This window comes from Protopterus annectens, chromosome 12.part0 (genome assembly GCF_019279795.1).
Source record: "Protopterus annectens isolate FY-2018-M chromosome 12.part0, PAN1.0, whole genome shotgun sequence".
NCBI classification, from domain to species: Eukaryota; Metazoa; Chordata; order Ceratodontiformes; family Protopteridae; genus Protopterus; species Protopterus annectens.
This window is the reverse complement of record NC_056746.1, coordinates 1,304,410,410-1,304,428,584: the sequence shown is the minus strand read 5'-3', so window position 1 is coordinate 1,304,428,584 and position 18,175 is coordinate 1,304,410,410. Positions and strand designations below refer to the sequence as shown.

General features: G+C 41.3%; 1 protein-coding gene across 1 annotated transcript in view; it reads left to right on the top strand.

The window, feature by feature from the left end:
• EFCAB8 (EF-hand calcium binding domain 8) overlaps window positions 1-18,175 on the top strand; it is a 3,728,836-nt gene that overhangs the window by 3,029,071 nt on the left and 681,590 nt on the right. Inside the window, exon 31 of the mRNA XM_044089017.1 lies at window positions 9,126-9,294. Coding sequence (XP_043944952.1) covers window positions 9,126-9,294 — 169 coding nt within the window. The remainder of the gene's footprint in view (window positions 1-9,125; window positions 9,295-18,175) is intronic.

Sequence of the window (18,175 nt, the reverse complement as noted above, 5' to 3'; positions counted from 1 at the left end):
GCTCTGGCACCAGGCATCTGTTTCTGTAAGCCCCTTTTGTAGAATATCCACATCATTTGGGGATTCAATAATGGCTCCCAGTTTGCAGTCATCTGCAAACTTTGTTAGCCAGAGTCCCTTAGTTTTGGCCTGTACTTCAGAGAAGTAGATGCCAAACAAGAGTGGTCCCAGGACTGAACCCTGAGGTACTCCACTTGTCACTTGTCTGGAGCTGGATTTGGAGTCGGCTACTTTTACAGTCTGGGTTCTGTCAGTAAGCCAGTTGGCAACCCATTGAGTGACGTAGGGATTTATGCCCAGCTTAGTAAGTTTATCTATAATTCCAGAGTGGGGGATGGTGTCGAAGGCCTTGGCGAGGTCCAGATAGGCTGTGTGGACCTCCTTACCCTCGTCCACAGCTCTGGAGACCGATTCAGAGAAGGTTCTCACAGTGAAAAAAAAACTATATATATATATATATATATATATATATTTTTTTTTTATCTTATGTTTATGCTTAGTCCCTGATTTCAGCATAAAATGTAATGTAATAAATTTGGAAATAACTGGCTAGAGTGTAGCACCACTGATCTTATCTTATTGTAGTTTAACTGACGTAAACTCAGGAGTAGTTAGGGATCCATCTAACCATTACCACACAATAGACAGTTTCATATCATTTTGATTACACGATCCGAAGAAGGCAGTAATTTGTATTTCTTTTATTGTGTGTGTGTGTGTGTGTGTGTGTGTGTGTGTGTGTGTGTGTGTGTGTGTGTGTGTGTGTGTAGGAAAGATAGGGAATATGTTTAAAGATGTACTTACGATATAAGATTGTTATGTGCATCACAGATGAGGGAGTGGCACACAGGATTAGTAGATGGCAAGGTAAGATGCAACATGGGAGAGGTGTTCTAAAAATGAGACCATGGTAAAGTATAGAATAAACTTTCATAAGATGGAGATGGAGGACAGGTAAAGTGGATTCATGTATTAGCCCATGAGGCGGGTATAGATGAATCCCTGTGACAAAAGTAATGACAAAATATAAAGGATTGAATTGTTTCTGAAGAGAAATGGGCAGACTAGAAAGGAAGTGTTAAGTATAGTAAAGTTTTTTTTGTATACTGTTATTTTTTTTCTATCCATATAGTTAATATACATTAAACATGAATGAAAGAAAAATACAACACTTGGGTAAATAAGGGGCTGGTATAAGCAAACACGTATTTGTTTAGAGTAGGGGAAATGAGTGTAGGACAACAGGAAACCATAAGGGGAATCTCTGACAAGAGAAATGTTTAACTTAACTCAGTGTTTCTGTCAGATGAGATAAGCATTAGAAGTTGTAGCATGCAGGTTTAACTTTATTCATAGTAGAAAAGGCAAGCTATACAAAGATGTAGCCTCTGTTTTGTGCAGAGAGGATTTGCAGTATTGGCAGTAAAGGAAGACTTTATGGTGCACATTATAACTCACAGGTAACATGATTTATGACCATAGGAGGTATTAGATATTAGGTATGTCCTTTGTTTTCTATTAAAAGAGAATTTTGAAGGGCAAAATTTTCTACAAGAGGAAACAATGATCAGTGGAACAAAAATGTAGGAAACAACTGCAAGCAAGTTGACGGTGCATAATGCATATGGTGCAAATTGATAACGTTTGCAGATTACATAATGTGATTCAAAGGCATATTCTCTATGACATCAGTACTGAGCCTTGTATGACTCATTGCTGTTGTGTGTTGCTTTCATGTTATCCCATGCATTTATATTTTGATTGGCACAGGGTTCGGATTGGGGGTGTGCCATCTCATGGATGAAAGTTCAATCAGGTTAGAAGTTATCAGCAAGCTGTCTAAAAGCTGCTGTTGTCAGTAGTGTTAAATATACTAACTCAGGTGTTACATTACATTACACATTCATCATTAGATTATAGCTGCAGTAATGTTAATAAATGTGATGTATCCTGCCAGGGATATTGTACATCTGACCAATATGCCAAAGCTCAGGAACAAGGTGGTTTAGGATTATTTAATTTGACGGGATACTTCAGAGCTACACAGAAGGTTATAAATTAAAGTAGAAATGGAAGATGATGAAATGGGTGGAGGGTTTTGAGAAATATTGAGAGTAAGATGGATGTAGGTCCTTAAGCAGAGTCACAACAACTGTTCAGAATATTATATTTAATATTATATTCACAAAATAGCAGAAAGTATTTTAAGAACTAAGCCAATATGGGAGTAGAGATAGGAGATTTTACCAATAGGGTGACTGCAGGCAGGGTTATAGAAAATAGGCAAGAGGAGGCTGAAATTTACTGGAAAAAAATTAGCAAGTGAACCGATGTGTATGGAGCAAATCACTAGAGAAAGAAGGGATTGGATGAGGCCAAGCAGAAGCTTAGACTGCAGTTTATTGACTACCTTCCCTACCAGGGATTAATAACAAAGTTACCAAAGGGATAGGGAGAGTGCCAAGTGAAAGACCAGCTCTGGTACAGTTTTCAGTTGAGTCTAGAACAGAAGCTGCTTTTAAAAAAATGATAATAGGGCATATAACATACTGCAAGGTAATTATAAGAATCAATCAGAAGTAGAAAAAAATTGGAAGACAGAGAATGGAAAGGTTATATATAAAGGTACAATGGGAGGACATCTGAATGCTTCTAAGTATGCAACAAAGTCCAAAATGTTTAATCTGAAGTTGTTAATCTTTTTCCTATTCATCACTAATAGGGATTCGGTTCCAAGCCCTTGGAACCGAGTCGGCCTAATACCAAGCTCGCATATACGAAAAACTCTCGAGCTAAGCTGCTACCCACAATGCCCTTCTCCCAGTTACCTCAGATCTCGTTTGCCGCACAGCCATATAGCAGCATTTCAATGAGCTCTCCAGCTAAATGTTGTATTTTTCAAGATTTTCAATATTTTATAAGTGTTTTTTTTCTCTCAAAAACTCTTTTATACCTACTTATCTTAACAGCTCTACCCACGGGTATCTTCCTTTTACCATTGTTGGTAACGCCCTTCTTTACCCTTGTGGTATTCTTAATACCATTGTTGGTATTTTCTCTTCTTTCCTTCTCTATACCTTTTTGGATTGTTGAATTTTTTTTTCTGAGTATGTCTGAAAAGAAAGGGACTTCGGGGTTTAAGCATTGCACTTCCTGAAATGGTAAACTCCCCAGTAGCGACCTGCATGAGGAATGTGTATATTGTCTGGGGTTTCCACAGTTATCTGTGAAACCTCCCTGTCAGATTTGTGTCAGTTTCAGTCAGCGGATGCTGAATGAAAGAAGGAATAAACTTATTTTGAAAGGCCTGCTTCCTTCTCCTTTTTCTGAGGCTCCTTCTGCATCGTAGGTCTCAACCCCTCCATCTAAGGACAAAAAAAGTCCTCATTCTGACCCTTCTTCACCAGCTGGTGATAAGGGCAAGCCTCATAAGCACAAGGCCCATAAGACTTCCATGGAGCACAAGATTGCCTCCTCGGTTCCGACCTCCTTGGCTCCGAGTTCCGCTCCAGTGGTCTCTACAGACATTGCGATGACTTCCACATTGGCGTCACCCTCTGCTCCGACTGTTACTGTTCCGACTGTGATTTCGGCTCCAGGTTTATTGCCTGCCATTTCTTCAGCACCGACATCTCCCATCTCCGTTCCCAGATTGGTACTGACGACCTCTGTGGAGCCAATAATGACTTCCACTCCAGCTATTCCTTCAGCTTCAAGTCCTTTCTCGGCACCGTTAGTCCCCCTTTTGCTTGTTTCAAAACTGGAATTCTCAGTGCCGATGTTTACTACACCACAGGTCCAGTACTCCCAGTCTTTGGATCCGTTTTCAGGACAAGCCTTTAGCCCCTTTTTGGACCAACCTGACTCCCCCTCAGGAGTCTCGGTAAGGTCCACCAGGGGTCTGTCTGAACTGGATGTGGTGCGCCTGTTCGATCAACTGCTGACAGCTAGAGGGATTACAAATTTTCCTAAAACCCATCCCACTCCGGGTTTTGGGTCCATTGCCCCTGCAACTCCCACGTATTCTGCTCCCTTGGACCCTTCGGTTTCGAGGCCCGTAGCTCCAACATCTGCGGGAGGACTCCTCTCCTCGGCGCCAACAGTGACCTTCTCTGAGGCTCCGAGGCCCCTTTGGGTTTCGGTTCCTTCAGAACCACCCCTTCCTCAATCACATGCTTGGGGGGTGGAACCCCCAGCTCCAGGTACAGTTCCAGTTGTTTCATTAGTTCTGTCTTCAGATCCGGGGGTGACTCCCGCCCCAGTTTTGCTTGAGGATCCGTCCCCGGAAGTGGGCCACGCGGAGTGGGGTGTGACCCCCGTTCCGAGATTGTCTTCCTCGGTTCTGGGCTCCCATTCCTTTTTGGACGGGCCTGCCTTCCGGGTGATGGAGAGGGTGCTTGCTTCGTGAAGTGCTCCTCCTATGTCGGACCTTCCCCCCGCTCCTTCTGAGCTGCAGCTATCACAGGCCACCCCACCCCAGACACCGAGAGTGCAAGCCTCAGGAAACCCCTGTACAGGGTAACCTCCTTTCTGAGTCTTCTTCAGATGCTCCCACTGAAGAACCACCTCGGAAATGGATGTGTAAGAGGAAACACATGGACTCCCTGGAGGAGTCCCTCACTAAGGATATGGACTACGATGATGGGGAAGGGTCCCCACGGTCACCCCCTGATGATGTCTCCTTTGGAGACATCCTGGAAATTTTGAGGCAGAGGGGTGACTGGAAGCCCTCCAACCCTTCCTCGGAGGAATCTGTATTCCTGCAGGCCTTCCGCTCTTGGCCCTCTACTTCTTGGGTGCCCCCCCCTGCCGATGAGGTTAGTCAAGCTCATCGAGCAGCGGGCATGGAAGAACCTTGATACCGATGAAGCCATTCTCCGGAAACCAGACAAGATACTCTCCCCTCCAGAAGAACAGCCCCTTTGGTCTAGAGGCTTAACAGTAGAAGCTATGGTGGTGGCGGCTGCCACAAAAAAGAACCTTGCCAAGGAAAACCCTGCTATCCATCCGCCCAACAGAGAGCCCCGGGTGGTGGACAGATTAGGGAAGCGAGTTTTTGCTTCAGCGACCTTTGCTGTCAGGTCTCTGAATTACTTGGCACATTTTACGAGGCTCCAAAGAGATCTCATCTCTGAACTCTCTGGAACCATCGTGGATCAAGTTTTGGACAGGGCACGTGATAAAGTTGCTTCCCAGCTTGCTACCCTAGAGTCAATCTCCAACTCGTCCATGAGGTTGCTGTTCCATGCAACCGAAGGGGCGGCTAGAGCTGCGGGTGCAGGTATAGTTATGAGACGCCATGCCTGGATGTGCATTTGTGACCTTGCGGACTCCTTTAAGTCTTCCTTCTTGAATGCCCCTATCGAACTGACCGATCTGTTCAGTTCTAAAGTGAAAGACACATTAGCCAGGTGCAAGCAAGATGAAAAAACCTTGTCTGTCATTGGCCTACGTTTTTCCAAGCCTCAGCGCTCTTTTTCCAGGAACCAGAGGAGTGGAAAGATATGGCACAAAAAATCTCAAGGCCCTTTCTGTAGTGCACGTGGTGAGGACTCCCCCAGAGGCAGAGGGGGTTCCAATAATGGAAGATGCCCCTTTCGGGGCAGAGGGGGTCCCTGAAATCAGGACTCCATAGATTCTTTCTCTGGACGACCATATCCGTGCTCCTGAAGCACTGCCCGATTGCTTTCCTCTGGAAGCAGTCGGGGCTCGTTTTTCTCTCCACCAAGCTGCCTGGCACTCTATTACAAATTATCAGTGGGTGCAGAGAATAATTTCCAGAGGTTATTACATCCCTCTAATCTCTTATCCAAGACCTCCAAAATGCCTTTCCGATGTTCCACCCAGTCAAAGGGAAGAGGCAGCTTCAGAAATAAGAAAGCTGTGTCTAAAACTAGTCATCCAACAAGTCCCCTCAGACCAGTGCAGATTTGGTTTTTACTCAAGATTCTTTTTGGTGCCAAAAAGACCAGGGACTGGAGACCCATTCTGGATCTCAGCCAACTAAACAAATTAGTAGTTCAGACCAAATTCCGCATGGTCACGATACAATCCATTCTCCCATTTCTTCTGGAGGGTGTGCGGATGTGCTCGATAGACCTCCGGGGATGCGTATCACCACATCAAAATGGGCAAGCACTCCAGGAGTCTCCTTCGCTTCAGTCTGGGAGCCAATCATTACCAATTCAGAGCCCTGCCATTCGGTCTCTCAACGGCCCCCAGAGTGCTCACGAAATGACTAGCTGTGGTGACAGCTCATCTGAGACTTCAGGGATTCCAGGTGTTTCCATATATAGAAGACTGACTCCTCTCCACCCTCATCAAGCGCCTATTGGTCAGAGCCCTCCACTACACTCTAGCACTGGCGGAGTTCCTAGGCATCACAATACACTGGGAAAAATCCAACTTTCATCCCACCCAACAATTAAAATTTATAGGAGCAGTATTCAGTACTCAAACAAGCCAAGTCTCTTTTCCTCCTCACAGACTTCAGAGATTAAAGTTACAAGTACAAGTGATACTCTATCGGAGGAAGGTGTCTGCAAGGGAAGTTCTACAGGCTCTAAGGTCTATGGCGGTAGCTATCCCAATTGTCCTCCTAGCAAGACTGAATATGTGATTACTACAATGGCTCCTTTTGTCCCAGTGGATATCCAGTCTCCATCCTCTGAACTCACAGATCCTCATCACCAATTCCTACAAACAAGATCTCCTGTGGTGGATGAGAATAGACAAACCAGTCCATTGAGCTTCCTGTGTTTTTTCCAAATTATTCCAACAAGGGAGAATACTGTCTACATTCATTGGACGTACATAGACAGCTACGCTTCTACCTGGACAGGACTAAGTCCTTCCGCAAGTCGGTCCAACCTTTCATTTCTTTTTCTGGTAAAAGAATGGGATGTGCTGTATCAAAAGTTACTTTATCAAAATGGCTCAGAGATTGAATTACCTTTTCATACCTCCTGGCGAATGAATCTAAACCTGTTCAAATCAAAGCTCATTCAACTAAGGCCATCACAACTTTGGTTGCCTATCACTCCAGGGCCTCCATGGATGACATTTGTGCAGCAGCCATTTGGGCTAAACCCCATACTTTCACCAAGCATTACAAATTGGATTTGGTCTCCAGGGGAAAAGCGGCCTTCGGCTCAATGGTTCTCAGGAATGTTCTTCCATAGGGGCCACTCAGGTTCTCCAAGTAGCTTGGGATTCTGTCCCATCAGTGTTGAATAGGGAGAAGATTAACAACTTCAGATAAAGACGTTATGTCTTACCATAACGTTCCATCTGAGTTGTTGATCTTCTTCCAGTCATCACACCCTCCCACCGTCCCCCATCAAAGACTCCTGGTGGATCTTCTGGGTCCTTGTGGTGTTTCAGGGTTTCTGCCCAGAAATGGCCTCTATTTTCTGTTTTCTTCTATATGTTGCATGCAAACTCGATCTGATGTAACTGGGAGAAAGGCATTGTGGGTAGCAGCTTAGCTCGAGAGTTTTTGGTGTACGCAAGCTTGGTATTAGGCCGACTCGGTTTCGAGGGCTCAGAACCGAACCCCATCAGTGATGACTGGAAGAAGATCAACAACTCAGATGGAACGTTATGGTAAGACATAACTTCTTTTTTTGTTTGGAAGTGTTTGAATAGTTATTTTTATACCTCAAGCAGACTTCAGAAATATTATCCTCTGGTAGATAGCAAATGCTGGTGGTGTAATAGGAAATACAGAAATAATTAGGGGGATATTTTTGGAATGGGAAGAGCTAGCAGATTTTAAACATTCCCTACAGGATACATGGCCACAAATATCCTGAAGGCAGGAATGTGGCACTGACTCGAGAGAGTTGTCGACAGTTAACATGATACCCTGACTCCATGTAGAAAGAAAATGGGAAAAATGGGGCTGATGATGATGATGATGACCGCAAATGGTTCTAAAAAAGAAAATGATTATTTTGAGCTTGGATATGAGATCTGAATTCCCCTGATGTAGTAAAGCCTTACTGTATTTAATTCTTCTGGCTTCCAAAGAAAAACAGATACTAGGAAAATGGAATTCAAAACCAACTCTAACTGAAATACTGAATATTGTAAAGGAGGTAAAAGAGCTTGAAGTGGGATCTTTAGAAAAGGGAAGGAGCAAATTACATAGAAATAAATGTAATTTGTGGGAACAATATGTACAGAATAATGTTCAAGAGGAAAAGTGAGGTTTAAGGGAAGACAGGAATTGAGGATTTTATATAATGTTGGAAGGAATAATTGTTAAAAAGAAGACATGTATGTAATGTTTAATGCATGAAAATAATGAAATATGTTATTTATCTGTTAATGTATGTGTACATATATCATTGCTTAAAATGCGAGAGCCACTATGAAAACTGTGGATATGTTTGTGATGAGACGGTTGTGTTCTGTGTCATAAATGAAATGCTAATTAATTGAGGGCATGTGGTTATTTACTATTTTGTTTTCTAACCTCTTTTGTAACTTGCATGCGACTATAAAATAATAGACTTCATAAAACAAGTACTGATGTAGTGAAAGAACACTTGCTAATGCAATGAACCATTGCAGTCTGCCTTTAAAAATTATTTATTACAATTAGTTAGAAAGAGTTTGTATTCTGTTATGGGTTGTCTTTGTTTACACTACTACTACATGGTTTAGAGAATAGCTTTAACAATGACGTGCCACATGCGTTTAATGTCTTCTGATTTGTTTGTGAATTCAGAACAAACATGAACCCTCAGAATGTGCAGCTTCTTTCTTCTACCACCCACTATGGTGGTCTTCCCTTTCATGGTCCTCAATTAATGTTATTTTCCTATTTTTCCAGGCCTTTGCTATCTCCTCTTTCTCAGCTCTTACAGATAAGAGACTTGAGGTATTCTGTTAATTTATTTCCTCTAAGTCAGTAAAGAGATAATTTTGAGTTGATATGAGATGGCACTTGAAGTGAAGTCTACAAAATATTTATGTTTAAAATGTATGAAATAAGATTCTTGTACATGCTGTGGACTGCCATAATAGAGTAGCAAATATAAATAGTAGGACAAATGCCATTTTCTACTAAAATTTATAAACAGTTTATAGTTTTTTGTCTTTTCTGTATTCTTTTACAGATTCAAGATGGCTGGACAGCCACTTTAGTTCCTCCAGAGCTGCTGTGTTCGTGGAGGGGACACCTCAGGGCCATAGTCCAGGTTGAGTATGTTGATAGGTTTAAGCTGATAGTCACTGCCAGCTATGACTGCAACATCCGGTTATGGACTCTGTCCGGATCATACATAGGTAAGATTATCATTGGTTATCTTCTTTAGCTGCATCACTTGTATTGGATTAAGATGCTTCCTGTAGTTTAACCTACTGTGCATGTTGAGACTGTTTAGGGTGGAAAATGGGTACAGCTCCATACAGAAATGCAAGGAGACCACCTGGTAGTGCTAGCTCACCTAGAAAAAGAGAAGGATATCATGGAAACATAGATGATATTCTGTAGCACTGCCCATGTATGTGACTGCAGTGTACCTAATTCACTTTTACTGGCAGTATCTGAGTAACCTGACAGCACAAAACAAGACAAAAGTACATCTCTACAGTGAGGTTAATCCAAGTTCATTGAGATAGTCAACAGCTTGAGTAAGAGTGTCAGACCAAAGCATTAAGCAATAATGAAAATTAGTGGTAAGAAACCATGCAGTATCAAACAAAAATAAATTAAACAATGAAAAAGAACAAATCACACTATGAAATCCCCCATGTCCCACTTCAGTAGCCAAGTTTGCAATTTGAGTATAAGAAATGGCACAGAATAAGTCTTGGAAGTTCTGTACTCATAGCATCTGGCCTGCCACAACAGGAGCAATGAGGAAACCAAAAAAATATGTCCTTCTGAGTATGAGAGTCCATAGCACACCATAGTCACCAAATAAACATTTAGATATTTCCAGAGGAAGCAAAAAAGGAATCCAAAATGATCATTGAACAGCTGTCCAGAATCCAGTAGCTCATGGGCAGTACATAAAATGTGAGCAGAGGACTCAATGTCAAAACAATCTGTGCAAAAGCATTGTCTATCTATTTGTGGCTTGAAAACAAAAGCTCCACGTAGTGGCAATTTATCCAAAGAGAGACGCCATAAAATGTCCTTCCAGCTAGGCACCTTTGGATATAAAAGACTTCTCTATTCTAGACCATGTAACTGAGAGGTGGGATCTCCTGCTGCCACTAATTCTTAAATGCAAGGGTACAGAGCACCAGTCTTGCATAGAATTAATATTTCAAGTTATTTGCTTTGGTTTTCATTAGTTAGGCTCTAGCAGCAGTTAAAAAAGTCTGTTGAATTTATTTATCCTTTGTTGACCTAGTTAGTCCCACTAGGCTAGTGGCTTGTTTTCATGGGAGACCTGAGGTGGTATTTCTACTACTAGGGGAAATTTGGCCAGGGCATCAGGGAATTTCCCCTTCTCTTTTCAGTAGGTGCTGTGGGATCTTTTACATCCACCTGAGCTACCAAAAACTCAAAAAGATGGAACCTTGGTTTTATGTCTCATCTAAAGGATGACACACTCAAGATTGCAATTCCTACCTAATGCTGCATTATAATTTCAGCAATCCAATCACCTGGTATGAGAGTAGAACCTAGAGCCTTTTGGTCTTCCAACACCAAAGGAGTGTTTGATACCTGTTGTGCTACTGACAACAGTGACATTCATCATTAGATCTCTGTTGCAGTAGCTTAAGCTATATGGGTCATATCCTGCCAATTGAACTGGACCAACTGGCCAGCTTCTAAAGCTGTAGGGTACCTTCCACATGCCCTAACTGCTGAACAGCTTGAGAAGGACATATAAAGTTAATGGATAGGGTGTCAAAACCTTCAAAACTTTCTTGCTTTAGAGTAAGAAAGTCTAAAGCCCTACCAGGGGTTCCATTTAGATGCTTGAAAGTCCTTTTACGTGAATACGAAAAGAGCGACACTTATTGCGCGAACCACGGAAATGCCGAATGTCCAAAACCGTGAAATTCGAAATGTCATTGTTGGCCCGTCTGTGATATAGCTCCGAAAGGTAAGTGTGCGATAGTTACGGACCTTAGGGTTAGGGTGCGGGTTAAGGTAAGTGCATCGATAGGTAATGTATGTAAGGTTTAGTGTAGGGTTAGAATTAGGGTTTTGTTAAAGTATGTGTGTGGATTATTTATTTTGTTTTGGTATATCTCTGTAGGGTAAGTGTGTGATAGTTACGGACATTAGGGTTAGGGTGCAGGTTAAGGTAAGTGCATAGATAGTAATGTATGTAAAGTTTAGTGTAGGGTTAGAAGTAGGGTTTTGGTGCTTTACTTTAGGGTTATAAGTAGGGTTTTGGTTTGTGTATGTATGTGGTTTATTTATTTTGTTTGGGTAGGCAGTATGTAATAGGAGGTGGAGTTGGCCGACTATGGGGATTCGACTTTTTGAATTTTGCGCTTTAGTGCGTTCAGCATATTCGCGGTTTGTGCAGTACGTGTCTGTGTTTTCGTATTCACTTAACATGATTTTCGCGAATATAATATAGACCCTTCCCCCTACCAGCTAAGCTTGTGCTAGGAGAAAGACAAAATATTTACAACCTGCCTGATATAAACTATAATAAAAGAAGAGGAATGGAGGGAGGGAGGGAGAGAGGGTGTTTTAAAGCAGTAATCTATTTGAGCACCTACTGTTATGCTAAGTATACTTACACAACTGTACTATGTTCATCATTATTGCAGTAGCCTATGCTATTTGGGTTGAATGTCAGAACTTAGAAAGAAAGGGAAGAAGAAAGATCAGAATCCAGGAGCCATTTGAGAATATAATGTATTTGGTCTTAGACTGGTTTACCCCCTGATCACTTGCTGCACTCCCTCTAGCTGCTGTAGCACTCCACGCTTTACCCTAGCTGCCATACCTTTTTCAAGCTTCAAACCTTTTGCCTCTTCCCATCTTCCTTTCTTTTTCTATACACCCCGCTGCTATCTTTTCTGTTTCTTTCCACCCTCTCTGTCCCATACCACTCTGTTTCTTTTTATTTTCTGTCCTTCTTAGCATTAATATAATGGAAATTTAAGTATTTTACTTTAGAGTCCTACATCTTTGTTTAATCAACCTTTGCCATAAGCTTAATAAACAAAAAACAATCTAAAACTCCATTGCTAACTTTGATTGTTCCTGATGGCTCCTTTATTTCACAGTTAGATCCATAGGATTTCAAAACAATTTCATTCATCATAATTTGCTGTCATCCTTCTTCCCCTTCTACTCTCCCATCATTCTTTGCTAATTTAAAACCTGAAGATAGCATTCCCTGCCATCCTTTTCCTTCACTGTCTCTCTCTCTCCTATTTCTCTCTGCATAGCCATCTAGTGTAGTGCTCAAGCTGACCAGGGCATTAATGTGAATTAATAGTTAAACACTTTTGAAACCGCAAACAAGGAAGGTAAAACTATGTGAGGAACATTTGTATGTTCTCTTGTTCTGTTTTATCATGTACTTGACCTCCTAACTGCATTTTTAGTATTTTCTGTATGCTGGTTTGCTAGACTGCTTATTTCTTAAGGGAAGGTAGTGGAAGCATTTTTTTCTACTGCATTAGAAGGTAGTGGAACCGTTTCATTTTCTACTGCGTTAGAAGGGTTTTTTAGTATGTTCAGACCTCTGCCTTGTTTGCTTGTGTTTATTACAAAGTAAATCTGTGTGATGCTACTCCCAGCCACTAGCTAATAATGCGGCAATTCTTCTACCTATTCAAAGTTTTAGAAAGCAGTGCCTGAACTCCTTTCAGTGGAATAGTGCGATTAGACTGCTACCTTTCTAACAGCCTGCATTATTTCTGCTGCCAGTTATTATACAATAATAGTGCAAGTAAGGTACGCTTAGAGTATTGTAACTTAATTCAATTGTCTAAAGTTCTCTGTACATTACCATTGTTAATTGAAGTGTAAGCTGTTTAAGCTGCTGTCATTTGTGCTTTTATCCTATTAATTTTACATTGCCGAACCTCTTATTTTTTTCCTCTTTTCCAAGTTCACATTATCTATTTTCTGTAGTCACTCTGCAACCTTCACTACCTAATCAAGTTTAACTCCATGTAACCTCTCTTTTCTCTTCATAGGTTGCACAATGGAATCAGCCCATTCCACTCCTGCCATCTACAAAGTGTTTGTTGTGATCAGTGAAGTCAGGCATCCTGCAGATAAAACAGTTCTGCTACCACCTTCTTTCCACCCAGTTATGTATGTGCTCATATTAATGTATTAGGTCTTAGACTGGTTTATGCCATGGTCACTCACTGCACTCCCTCTAGCTGCTCTAGCACTCCACCCTTTCCACTACCTGCCATATCCTTACAGTCTACAACTAATACAATCTAAAATTGCATTGCTAACTTTCTGGTTGTTCCTGATGGCTCCTTTATTTCACAGTTAGGTCCAACCCACTCTGTTCGCCTTTGATCTGCTCAGGCTCATTCCACTTCCCTACCCTACCCCCAGTTCCCAACCACCCCCACCTGTTCTACACCTATATCCTTTAACCACACCTCCTTATTCAAACAGACCTATAAAACTCTTTCACTTCTTCCCCCGAGAGACACTGGAGGTGAGTGATGTTATCCTTATCTTTGTGAGGAATGTAATGCTCAGATTGTTTATTTTTTCCATCTACTGATGTGAACAATGTCTGTGGTTTTAGAAAACCTAATACTTTTTTTGCCACAGTCTCACCCACTTGTTGAAGCTTTCCTTAAAGTCTGTGAAAATGATGTGTTTAATGAACTTAACTCTAATCATCCACAGAAGATCTACAATTTAACTGAAAGTGAATGGTTAGCCCTGAGGGACCTATGGGACAATCCTAACATTTTTATACATCCCGCTGACAAGGGGGGGCTTTTGTGGTTTTTGATGTAGATGCATACATTAAGAAAATGGAGTTAATGCTAAGTGATAAGCACACTTACTCCAGAATCAATAGATCGGATGTTAGTAGGATGACTAAATATGTGCATGACTGTTTATATAATGAGGGCATTTACCAATTAGGTTTCTGAGTATTTGACTGTAATGGATCCATTGATTCTGATAATCCATAGTCTTCCTAAAGTCCACAAACAGTTGACCCTCTGCTGCGACCCATTGTATGGGTCGTGAATGGCTGACTGAACCATTGTCGGTCTTGTAGAAATTAAGTTGAAATCTGTTGTTGAGAAGGCTCCTTCAGTTCTTAAGGGTGCAAAACATTTTTTTACAGACAATTGGTCAATGTTTTGATACTTTGGGAAGGACCAATGACTTGTGTCTTGTTACCTTAGATGTGTGTACTTTGTTCACTATTATTCCAAATAATTTAGACATTGAGTCTGTCAGAACTTTTCTAAGGATGAGTAGTAACAATGGACACATTGAACTTATCTGCACTGTAGTGGATCTTATTCTTACTAATGTTTTTATTTTTAATGATGTATTTTACTTGCAAAAGCTAGGTGTAGCTATGGGCACATCATACAGAATATTATATCCATAAAGTAGCAGTAAGTATTCTAAGAACTAAGCCAACATGGGAATGGAGAAAGGAGATTCTGCCAGTAGGGATGACTGCAATTAGGGATACAGACAATAGGCAAGAGGGGCTGGAATTTATTGGAGAAAACTGGCAAAGGAACCAAGGTATTGGGAGCATATAACTAGAGAGGGAAAGGTAATAGAATGGGAAGAGGCCAAGAATTTATTTAGTCTGCAGGTTAGAGATTGCCTTCATTAGTAGCGATTGATATCAGGGTATAGGTAAAGAGAAAGAGAAAGAAATAGGGGAGTCCTAAACAAAACAAAAAAAATCACAGCTAGAATTTTTAGCAAAATCTGGAACAGACGCAGCTGCCATTAAAAATGAATAATTAGTAGAGCATATAAAATATTGCATGATAACTATAAGAATCAATCAGTGGAGTTTAGAAAGGATTGGGAAGAGAGACTGGTAAGTAATTCACAAAGAAACAATGGGAAGATATATGTATGTCTCCCAAATATGCAGCAAAATCTAGAAGATTTATTATTTGTGCTTAGAAATGTTTACACAGATGTTTTTATACCCCAAGTAGACTCCAGGGAATTTTTCCTCAGATAGATAGCAAATGTTGGAGGTGTGACAGGGAAGAAAGAGGTACTTAGGAACATATTTTCTGGGAGTGCGGTGGGTTAGCAGACTTTAAGGATGCACTGTCGGAGATCCTGAGTGGGCAGTTTGGTATGATGCAGGAGATGATTTTTCTGAGCAATGATACAGAATCGGAATTGCCTAGACATGGTAAGGCCTTACTGTGTCTAATTATGGTGTCTGCCAAAGAAACAATTACTGGAAAATGGAAATCAAAATCTAAACCAACTATATTAGAAGTAGTGAATATAGTAACAGAAAAAACAAATGGAACTGAGATCTTTAGAAAAGGGTAGGAGTAAACTACATAGGAAAATATGGGAATTATGGGAACAATACATACAGGGGAGGTATGAGGTTTAAAAGAAGGCAGAAATTAAATGAGCAGTATAATGTTTGACTGAAACTGGTTGGGTAGATTATAAATGTTGTATAATGTTTGCAAATGGGAGTGTGTCAGTATGGATTGTGATGTAAAATGCTTGCAACTAGGATTATGTCGGTGTGGATTGTTTCATTTATATAAATGTATGATTGCTTATGTAGTAAGTGATTGTTTAATAACAATGTTTCTTTAAAAAAAGGGGGCATGAATTTAATAATTTATGTAATGTTGCTTAAGTTATATGATATATAGCAATATATGTTATGTATAATGTTTGTTAATGTTAATACAGTTTGATTACTTTTGTATAACTGCAAATTTGCCTGTGTCACATGTGATAGATCAATAAAGGTGTTTAAAAAAAAAGAAAGGATCTCTTGTACAATATGCATATGACTCCACTGTTATCTGCTCTGCTGTAAATCCAACACAACTACAACATATTACTCAATCCACATTCTCCTCCATTGAGACATGGCTCCACAACAAACATCTATGTCTAAACCCTAACAAAACAAAACTCATAATATTCACTCCAAAGAAAAATACTCCAATAAATAAATCTCTATTGAATATACTCTCCCGGAACCTCAGAAAAATTGAACTAGTTACCCACACCAAATTGCTGGGTGTCATAATTGACAAAAACTTAAAATTTGACATACACATTCCAAATAGCATCAGTAAGATCCACAAAAAACTTTTACTTCTTTACAGCCACAAACATTTTCTTTCTCTCCCTACAAAAGAGATAGTCTCCACCTATCTACTTCATTCTCTTGTCTATGGTACCCCATTGCTAACCCAACCTCCAATCCTCACTCAAAACAAAACTAAAAATACCATATAACAAAATTGCCAAATTAGCAACAAACACGTGATATTCCACCCATCAATGAACACCCCTAAAAAACTAAACTGGCTGGAATTCCCCAACTACCTCTCATCTCCAACTAACCGCTACACATAAAATACTTAGAAAACTTCAGGACTGCCCTGCCCCGCATTCCTTATTTTCTCATTACAATCCTAATAGGTCCTTACGATTCAAAAATCAGCACCTCCTCCAAATTCAGAAACTTAAACTACCTGCTGGACAACTATTGTACTCCTGGGTAACAGCTAAAACTTGGAATAGTCTTCCTTAAACCATTTGCACCTCCCAAACCTCTGCTTCCTTCAAATCTGCTCTTCATAACCACCTCCTTTTGACATGGATCTGTAACTGTAATAAGCCTCCCCCTTCCATAACCTAGTTCTCTTCCTCTCCATCCCACTCTTTTAGCTTCCACCAAGGACACTCCCCACTACTCTCTCTCACTCTACTGTCACTGCACCATCTTTTTTCCTACACACTACACTGCTCTCACCAATTACTTATATTCCATCACCCTACCTCCTCTACACTAATCTCTACAGTTCCTCACATTTTACCCTCCATATCTTCCCACTTCTATTCTTCTTTTTCTTTATACCCTATTCCTGCTCTAAATAGCTATTAGGCATCTCTTAATATACTAAGCTTGAACCTCTGGCATAAGATGCTTGTTAATGCCTTCGATATGTATCTTATGATCTGAAGTAGATAACTTCATTTGATCAGCAACCTGTGGGGTTTCGGATCCAACTAGGATCTGAGCCGGCAGCATATCAAGCTAAAGATCCGAGCTCCAAGCTACTCCCCCTTACCCATACTACCCTGCAACCTCCTTCCAATCCTCAGATCTCATTTGCCGCGGCTTTGCCAAGCACGGGATTTTTCGAGCTCCAGGTGAGTGTAGCTAGTTCTTATACTTTTTCTAAAACTTTTTGGGTAGTATAATTGTTAGCTGTGTGTGTGTAGTATATCTCTATATATTTAGATATTAGTTTTCTTCTTAACTAATCTATCCCCCTCTTATCCTTGGTAATCTCTATCCCCTAGTAGGCCCCTCTTTTACCTTTAGGTGTGTGTGTGTGTGTGTGTGTGTGTGTGTGTGTGTGTGTGTGTGTGTGTGTGTGTGTGTGTGTGTGAGGGTATGGCTGAAAGCCAGAAAACTACCTTTTCTAAGTGCACTGAGTGTGGCCATTAGCTGTCTCCAGCAGATGGTCACACTCAGTGCATTCTTTGCTTGGGGGTTCCTCACCTTTCCTCAGGCTGCCAGATCTGTGCAGCCTTTAACCCCCGGGCCTTGCGAGATAGGAAGAACAACCTGATTTTGGTGGGTCTTCTACCCACGGAATCAGCTTCTTCTTCCTCTTCTCCCTCTGTAGTGACATTCGCGGCTGCGGTTGCCCAGCCATCTGGCCTTCTCTTCTGTCTGGGACTCACCCTCCCGCCTCGTCTCAGGGAGAGTGAGAGGCAAAAAAGAACAGAAAAGTGAGAAGGGAGAGAGAAAGAAAGAGAGAGAGAGAGAAGCCACAAACGGCGGGCCGAATTGGACCCCTCGGCCCCTCCCGCTAAGGTTCTCTCTTCTCCGTTGAAGATTACCAAGCCTCCTTCCCCACGGCTCCATTCCCCACGCTTCTTCGAGGTCGTCATGTTGGCTCTCCTGGCTGGCCTCGGCGGCCTCTTCCAGATCTACTCGTAGTCTCTCGGGGGCAGATATGGACTGGATGATGCATCGCTTCTTGC